This window comes from Tigriopus californicus, chromosome 7 (assembly GCF_007210705.1).
Source record: "Tigriopus californicus strain San Diego chromosome 7, Tcal_SD_v2.1, whole genome shotgun sequence".
Classification (NCBI taxonomy): domain Eukaryota; kingdom Metazoa; phylum Arthropoda; class Copepoda; order Harpacticoida; family Harpacticidae; genus Tigriopus; species Tigriopus californicus.
In genome coordinates this window covers 1,613,731-1,623,485 of record NC_081446.1, presented here as the reverse complement: position 1 = coordinate 1,623,485, position 9,755 = coordinate 1,613,731, and the positions used below count along the sequence as shown (strand labels likewise).

Genomic DNA, 9,755 nt, shown 5'->3' with positions numbered 1-9,755 from the left:
TGACATTCACTACATGCTCTTTTATATTACATTCCATTGTACCTATTGGGCCCAAACACGTGGCAAACTAACTCAGGAAGAAACATCCAAGAGCACATCTACCCTGGTTTATCAACGAGATACCGACCTTTTGTCCGATTCCTGAATGGCAATCTATTACATCGTGCACCTAAGTGGCGCTACCACCGAGACCCGATGAAGCCAGGATCTCGGCTCTTTATGCTCAAGTTTGAATACTCCACACACAGCTGGAGATTGTTAGCTTTGGCGGCCACATGGTCTTATCAGGTCTGACAAATGCTCGTGTTGGATATCACGTAATGGCTGGCCATTTCTCTAGACCAAATCGTGGCATAGCAGTTCTACTCCAAGTACTCTCGGATGAGATTGGACCTTTTTTCGACAAAGTACGCTCCCATCCATCATTTGACTGAACGGCGCTCTCTTTCGTGCCTCTCTCCCATCTCAAGGAAATCAAGTTGACAATTTAGAGTTCAGGCTCTAGATCTGATGTGGCTATGTCCCAACATGGCACATATCCACATCATTCATGAGTTCTTGGTTCTTTGTGAGAAGAAGCCTCTCAAAATTAGCATATGCTATCAACCTTAATATGGAACAGATATCCGTTTATTCTGCGATATCAGAGTTTACGTGGAAAACTTCATTCGACATCTGTAGTGCTTGTTATCAAACAAACGCCTTGAGCCATGTCAAAAATGAGATCCCCCTCTCAGAGTGACATGAACCAAGCCTCACTGAAGAAAGAAACTTGTTTCGGAAGGATCATATCTAAGACAACCATATAAATCCAATGTACTTAAACAGATATGCGTATCAGGTTCGAGGGAGGGTTACTATTCTTTCACTTGAAGAATTTGAGATCTGAATATGCTTGTCTGTCAAATTGTGGCAGATTCTGACAATCAAAGGCAAAAGACGAACGAAACAACTTGGGAGATTTATGCTATTTCTTAGCGGCCTCAGACAATCACGGAAATTGGGAGGAAATTCACATCCGTTTACGTAGATGAGACCGTCAGTGAGGCGAACCGTTTAATCAGGGACAACTGAACATCCCTGGTTCAGAAGGTTTCGCTTCCTCTCCATGAAACAATATCTGGGGAAGAAATCAGCGTGGTTCCCACAATCAGGGAAGTGCTCCCAGGGATCGCTTAATGAAATCACCGCAGTTTTCGGATTGGGATCCACACTTCAGGAAAACAACTTTTACGCCTGGTACAAGAATAAGCCATGTTAGAGGTCCAGGGTCCTACTCAGTTTAATGGGCCGTGAAATTTACCTTGGCTGTGTTACTGCCAAAGACCAAGTTGGCAAGGCGATTCATTGGTATTTCCAACCAGACGAACCGGTTTCCACCAACGAATATTTAGCACATCCAATAATTTTTGTTGACTAATGTTCCTGGTTAGCAAGAGAATGGAAAGTTCGTGAAATACATTTTATTTATTACCCATTGATTGATTACACCCTTTGGTGTCGGGGACCTTCATGATTTTAAGACGAATGTATTAGTTACACTGTAAATATCGTCAAAGAGGGTAGCTTCAGCGTTCCAATGGGATCCATTTGCCTGCATAATATATCACTTTGGCCTCAATGTATCAATCAAATCTATTTATCACTGTTTTTCCTCCTATCTTATTAAAGATCGAGTTCACATCCTGGCTCGATTCATACTACAAATCGGTGTTCAGAGATAGTGTCCATAAATTGACTCGACTTTCCGCCCCCCAAGAAACGTCGTGATCTTGTATCCATCGATCCCACGTCTCCGATACAATGAACCGTGACCCCAAGGCTTTAATGAGGCCTGGCTTTCCCCCGACCCCTTCTAGATTAGTGTAACCGAGCCCACAATTTCAGGCCCCTTGGGTTGGATTAATATTCTCAATGCACTTCCTCCTTCTCCTCGTTCGCGTTGTCGTCCGTCTCTATTCCTAGACGGGAAACTGAGATTGCATGCCAGGAATGCAAGACGGAACCACATCAATCAGGTGCTCTTTTAAGTCCCTGTCACTTTGTCATTGGACTTGAGGTCGATCCTCGATACACATGCTTCCAATGAAGAAGAGTCGGTTACATTCTGATGGTGTTCAAGAATGTTACTACAGATTTGAAATCTCATTTGGTGGATTAGAACTACTCTCATCTTTAAATAAGGGTATTTTGGGAAAAGAAGATCCCAACGGACCACATAAGGAACTGGGATTACCCAACATAAAAGCATCTCTTTCTTCATGCAAAGCAAGGCTCTAATCTCTGAAATGATTACATTTTAATCTTCAGATAAGACCCACCTCCGTCTTGAACCTGGAAAATGAAATTATATATTCCAAAGGTGGGGATTACGTTGCCAAACGATAATCCTTATTTTAAGGCATTAACGCTTTCGTCAACCATAAGTGAGGTGTTATCTTCCTTTATGAGTAAAAGAGCAAGTTAATCACCTACTCCCTTTACTACAGCTAAAATGTGTATTAATGGGTACCTAAATCATTTTTACTTGAAGCTAACTACATTATCATTCCGTTCCTAGTTTTCTCAATTTGGGCAATATTAAGTTTTAAAAGTTATTGCATAAACCTTCATTCCTGTTTATGTAGTAAAGGAAAAGCTACAAAATCAGTTCCAACATGAAAGATTTGCCATCATAGTGCTTAATTTGTTGTTCTGCGCTATTCTGGCCCTCACATTATCAAACTATTTTTTCATCACATTTACTATTAGCAATTCATACATGTCACCTCCGCCTCTCCCGGTTAACCATTAACGAAGTTAACATTTTGGTCAACGATACCCACCACTGTGTAGTACTAATATTCATTTTTTTAATGCTCGTCAAATCAAAATCATCCACGGGAAAGTCGGGAACAGATCATCAAAGTCCCCAGGTCCCGTAACCAAGATCAAAATCATCCTTTTTTTTATGACGCCATTGAATTGCATTGTAGCTTTTGAACCAGTCCATCAATGCATTTCTAGGTGGAACCATGCCGCGTTTTATTGAGCCAAAATGTAGTTACGTGCCCTACTGTCGGCAATGAAAGATATGAACTCTCCAAATTTGAGAGACATCTGTACTGTACGGTATATGATAACACATTCTACGGCCAAGATGGAATGAGACCGTAAAAAGATGTTTGAACCTGTCGTCGACGTCTACGAATTTAATCCATCTAAAGTCGCATGAGTAGATATGAAGAAGCAGAGGTCAATACTGGGATAAGATTTGGCCTAAAATGAGTGGCCGTTGTACTATTTCTTTGTTTCAAGCCTTCAGTTTCAGGTTCATATGTTTTGATAAAATATGAGGATGGTGTTTCCAAGGCATGTCAAATGTTGCCAGTGTTTGGAGAAAAAAAACCAAATGGCTCAAACGAGAGCATTTACATTGGAGCATTTTCTACCACGACAAAAACTAAAAATATCCAGGGTAAGGAGAACTGTCCTTCGTAGTACGGCCTAAGACATTTGAGATGATTTCAGGCAAGGTAAGAAAAAGGAGACGTTCTAGGTCAAAACAATGTCAATTCAAATATTAGGCACCGTTTGCCTGAGTTCCTATAATTAGCTTCATGTTACAGCAAAAGAAGTTTCATATTTACTCCATTGTAAAAGCAACCTCACGGACTAGGCCAAAGTAAAGCAACCTCGCCACACAAGCATGGTCCTTTCCAGTGAAAGATGGATGATGCATTTGACCGTTTGCCAGCACCGACCGAGTTCCTATCCAAGGCTCCTTCAAGCTCGTGGGCAGTTGAAAGGGACTGTTCGAAAGGCCTCCCGGGCCCTTTCCAACTCTATGCTGTACGTAGGTTTTGTGGTTTTGGGAAAATTGAAAGGGTCTTTCTCACCCACTTTCGAGATCTTGTTAGTGGACCAGGGTGGATCTTGGACCTAACACCTTAAGTCTTCCGTAAAAAGATGAAAAGTTAAGTGCCCATTGGCTTTCAACAGCCACTAGGCAACAAAAGTAGACGACCTTCGTCGTGTGCTGGAAAGTAACTGCATTTCCTGGCGAACGGAGCCCTGCATTTTTTGAACTTTCAACAATTTCTTATCCTCTGCCTGCCTCATACATGGCCTAGTACTCGTATATGGGAGAGTTTCCTCCCATCAGCCCCCTGCCAGCACTTGGAGTGTCCATGGGCATCGTTGAGACACTTATTCTTTCCAGACCAATCACTTTGAGGCACCCAATTCGAGTGAAGTGCAGTAATCCTCCTCACCTTGGCAGCCTCGGAGATCGACATGTTGTTGGACCCGATTTGAAACGGAATCATGAGACTTCCATTGTCAAAACATTGGTGCGTCATCACCTCAGACGTGATGTTGTCGTAGTAGTAGGCTTGGTCCTCGCTGTCGGACGCAATGGTCTCGTTGGGAGTCTCTAAGTAGTCGAATGAGGCCATTTTGGGGGATTTATGTCACACCTGAAACATTAAGAGAAATTTGAACAGGTCATCATGGGCGTTGCACATGCAAAGAAGATACAAAGAAGAAGGAGCTGATGATGAGTGTCTTAGGTTCCCACGCTTCCAGCCAGGCCATTCTTCGCCTTGATTCATAGATGCTCATTATCTCCCAACATGTTGGAGAGGAACATGCTTGATGCGCACCCATCGTCCTCGCATGCTTGGAGTCATAACACGCCGAAATGATCTCAACTTGAGATTCTCCAGTTCCATCTTGAATCACCAGGGGTCTTTGGCAAAGTCTCCATTCAATTCTGGAGAGCTCTGGAGCCGAGAAAAGATCGCCAAATCTTAAACAAGCGCCACTCTGTTTACTTTCGCTCTTTACACTCAAAACGGTGGGAAATGGGGATTGAAAAGGAATCAAGAGATTTGCCTCAAGCGCTTGACTTCCTCTGGCCCAAAACTGACCTCTAAACAGTGGATCCATTTTAAGTTCCTATTCAGCAGACGATATGACAGCACTCCTTAGTGACTTATAAAAGAATGCAAATTGTAGGTGTTGAGCGAAAATAGACCACCTCGTGAACCATGGATGTGATTGAAAGAAAGAGCCTCGTGTTGAGAAGCACTTGGATGAATCAGGCTACATGTAACACGATTCTCGTTTTTCGTGTCGGTCCATTTTGCTTTGATAATTAATGGCTGCGTCCTGTCAGCAAATTGCCACTATCTGGCAAACATGTCCCGCATGAAATGTTCCGACTACGGTATGTACTAAAACGTATACACAACAAAAGGGGGCCAAAAACAAAAGGATGGCAAAAAGGGACAGAAATCCAGAGAAAAGTGACAAAACAACCGTCCCATGAAGAAAACAACATGCTTCACTTTTTTTCCCTCATCCTCTCGAAAAAGTCAAGGACAACAATGGTTCTCAAACAAGGTGGACTGCAATATTCCGTTTCGTTGGAGCAAGTACGAGGTGACATCTCACAATGTTCCTGGATCAAGCCTTGATCACCTCGGAGGCCACGGTCTATTTAGTCTGGGTTTAAGTTTCAGTGGGATGAGCTTCATAAAAGATGAATTCGGAGCTTAGTCACTCGTCGGTTCGGGTGCCAGAAATGAAACGAGGGCTTCTATTGCCAAGAATTGCAAACTCAGGGAATTTTCAAAATCGAGTTTTACGAGTGTTCCCGGGAGATCGTTGTTGTTTTTGTAGCACTCAGCCGATTTTTGCTTTCAGTACTGGATCTTGTTCTTGAGCTTCTCGCTCGCTCGAGTTTCTAACCTCGTCTTTAACTTTATTGGTAAACGCTTCTTTGAATTATACAATTGTTTTACCCTTAATGGTTGCCGTCGAAACGACCCGGAATATTGGTGAACCGCTAACGACTTAATGGTAGAAAATCTTATATTCGCCATAAGGGGTCGTCACGCTTGTTTCGGTTTTAAGGGATGCGAGTTTCCTCAAGAACATTGTGGAGTTGCAATATAATACAACTTCTCAAGCCACGTTTTCATTCAAATTCAAATAATTAAAAGCTGAACTTGGATCACAGCCAACGATATCTTCAAGTTTAATTTGTTTGAGATGAAAAGAAGGCATTCCTTGTGAAGCATCATACATTTTAGAACCTCAGTCTGAGCATCGTTGCTTTAGTACTACACAAACTCTTGTCATCTTCCCTTTTGACTTGCCTATTGTTAGCGTTCAAATATATCTGTCATATTTCCATGGACGGAAAACTCTCGTTCATTGAAAAAGTGAATGAGATTTGAAGCTCTTCGAGCTCATTAACATTCACATTAATGAAACATTAAAGCAAGTGAGTGCGGCTGGGCTCAAATATGATCTATTTGATGTAATTTCTTGGAATTTAGCTTACTACGCCGCAACAGACACACGAAAAGAGGTTCGAAAACTGTGGTTACCGCAAGCTCCTCTCTCGAATCCACTCAATCAGGATCCTTTGAAATTGGGCTTGAACCAGGAGGGAAAAAAGTGCAGAAGTGCATCCATCAGTTTCTGACATGGTCATTGCCATTGCGATGGATGCACTTCGAAATAAGGTAAGATGAGGGCGAAAAAAGCCCACTCTGGAGCTGAAAAGACAGACCATCACGTGGCTGATGGGTTCATTATTGTTCTCTCGCTTTATTAGGTCACACGTGGGACGAATAATTGTCACACTGGGTCATTCTTAATCTGTGCCCATCTCGTTCGTTCATTCAGGAAAAGTTAAGCCTCCTAGGGAGAAGTTTGGCTACCGTTATGTCCCAAGTAATTTGGAGTCGGGCATGGATCTTGTTGTGTTGACGTGGGTTCCATGAGGTTCCCTGAAACTCTGGAACAACTCTCGTGGATCAAGTTTCTAGTCTGGTGGTATTTGGTACTTGGTATTTAGGAAGAATCCCCTCGGAAGGTAGGGAGGCTTAGATGAAGATCCGGAGACTGAGATGCAATTCTTGTCATCATCATCCCAATCATCATTTCTGTCCCTTCAGTGGGCGGATAGGCAGGTGCATTTTTGACCAAAGAGGCTTGACCAAATGGACGATGCACTTTTGCTGGAAAATCCCATGAGGTCACTTTCAAAGACTCATCTCTCTCTTGGGCACAAAGCGTCGTCACCCTTTCTTCAGGGAGAGGGAGACGATTTTTCAGGTCGTTGGACTTTTTCAGGGAGGAAAATTCGAACTAATTAGAGCTGAGAACCAATTGGGAACAACTTCGACTCGGACTAATTAACTTCAAAGAGTGCAGGAATAACGTTAACAGAAGTGCATCTATCCATCCTCTTCCAACGCGGCGAGTATGTTTCATAAAAGTCAAACAGTCAGATTGCAATTCTCGTAATGAAACTTGGATTATTTGCATAATGAGCTCATCCAACTGTCAACTCGATTTCGTTAGGTTAAGTGCATATCAAACGCAAAGTCGACGCGCTTTCCCGGCATTACTCGTACCTGCGGTGGTCCCAATCCGTGCAAGACTTGAAATCTCGGGAACTGCGAAAGTTTGCTTCTCAATGAGTGCTCTATCCAATTTATATCTTCAACCTTTTGCCAAAGCCACGTGCCGATTTGATGGCCATCAAACCATTCATGAACCAGAGAAGGATCACATCAAAATCCTGACTTAGGGCCCTGAAGGTGCCAACGATTTCCCTCCAGACCCATTTCATGCTTGAACCTCATTCCGATGTGCATACAACAGCAAGTTGCATGTTGGCGTCTTCTACAAGCACACCCTATTACGAGCCCTGCATGCAGGCGTCTTGAGGATGACATCATTGTTAAAAGTGAATCATTTGTCTTGCATCATCTACCTTGACAAATAGATGAAGTAAGCAATGAGCCCCTAGGCATCTATTAAGACCTGGTAAGAGTGGGAGAAGGTCCACGAATAGACGCAAGTAGTACAACGAGGTGAAGTCACTGAATTTCAAAAAGAGATAGGTGCCAGTGGGAATAATTCCGACAGACATAATACTTTTTTACTACATTGATCGCCTCGTAGTACCTGTTTGGGCATTCCCGTCAAAAACGACTATCTAGTGGAAGCAAAGGCCTCATCCAATTATCGAAGACTCCACCTACCGGCAAAAATAGAGGGCAAATAACTTTTGAATTAGGTTCCACATTGATACTTTGACCATTGGACCTTACTTTCGATTTGATTTAGAGTCGATCAAACCCGGCTATGATCCAAAGGAGTTTTAAAGCCCCTCTGTTAATGTGATTATTAATGACGGGAGGAGGTCAAAATTGGGCCAAATATTTTGTAATAATGCTAACTGTTTGGCGTTAGGTAGCCAAAGTCGGTTTAAAAAGGCTTGAAAATAGGTTAAGAGACCCTTAACAATTGACGTAGAAATTACACTTTGCTTCTTTATTGTAAGATTCTTACTTGATCCTTCAGAAAATGGATGGTATCGCCAGCTAGCTATTTAAGTGTCTAACAATTCTTGTGAATTGAATTCGACAAGAGAAGCCCTTTAGACTATGACCAATTCAGAAAAAATTGATGCTTATATCAAAGCCAACAACCATTATAGACTAAATATGTGAATACCATTGAGCGGTTTCCAGACCCAAAAGATCCATGAGTTTTAAAAGCATTCCCGGACATTTGGAACGTGCAATGGAACCTCTCACGATACGTCGATTAATTCAATTGGCACCCTAATCTAATTTGACCCTCCAGTCAATTGAAAACGAGGCAGCATGGCGCAAAGAGGTCTGGACGACCCATCTAAGATGCTTTTAAATCTAATGAGTGCCAAGACCTAAGCACATGATACGTTTGACCAGATGCTTTGTGACACGATTACTGAAATATATTAACTAGAGCACTGACGAACCCGTCGCTCACACGGATGAATAATCGGTTTTGAGCTTTCTGTTAATGCCATAGTCGGGCGTGATAATAGTGGATTCCAACAAAAGTCTAAAACGGCAATACTAGGCTTTGAGTGCTTCCCCTAAAAGTAATTGGCTGGCAGTACCTCATGGAGTAACAAAGGACCACGAATTATCTGCTGCTCATCAACGATTGTTTAGCGCCTTTTTTAAACTTTATAAACCCTGTTTATGCCACGCTAGCTTTTGAACATCTTTTCTTCTCGCTGTCTCTGAGAAAATTTTAGTTGAGATAATCTGAAACTCGTTTAAAAATCAATCCAAAGTTCTTTTTGTTACATTTCTACGAGTTCTTGAGTTGTAGCTCTTTTCATAGATCACTAATACATACGGGCGAATGTTTTAAAGTGCTTTTGACCCGTTATTTATGTGGTGTTTGTACATGCCACTTTGTCAAACCAAAAGGTTTCAGGTAAAGATGTAGCTCAAATGAGGAAATCCTTGGGGCCCTTCAAGTACATCAATGGCGAACTTATCACTGACCTTTTTTAACAACGGTCCATGAAACTTTGCCGTTTTGGACCAAATACCAGTTGAGATTCCGCAACATCTCTACTCATGCGCATAAAAAGCTGCGGGAAGGAGCATCATCAAGTATTTATGAAGAACTTTAAGTGGGTTCATGTACCAAGAATCCAAATATTTAGATAAGCCAGCTCAAACTTGCCACGTGTGTCAAAGGTGTACTTACCCATATCTTAGTTAAATGAGGCGGAAATTGTCACTACTTTTCCATTTCTAGATCTTCCTCTTCCCCTTCACCTGCTTGATTGCCTCTGTTCTATGCATGTCTGGCCTACTTTACCGTAGAAGGCTCTCAAGAGGCTTAAACTTCCCCCGAACCCCCGAACCTACCATTGAATAGTAGATCGGAATTAGGACGAAAGT

At 42.3% G+C, this 9,755-nt stretch overlaps 1 protein-coding gene across 1 annotated transcript in view; it reads right to left on the bottom strand.

Annotated features, from left to right (window-relative positions):
• The window catches only part of LOC131883713 (sex peptide receptor-like), a 58,424-nt gene that overhangs the window by 33,689 nt on the left and 14,980 nt on the right, over positions 1–9,755 (bottom strand). Inside the window, exon 2 of the mRNA XM_059231244.1 lies at positions 4,254–4,457. Within this exon, the coding sequence (XP_059087227.1) occupies positions 4,254–4,436 (183 nt within the window). The 5' untranslated portion in view covers positions 4,437–4,457. The remainder of the gene's footprint in view (positions 1–4,253; positions 4,458–9,755) is intronic.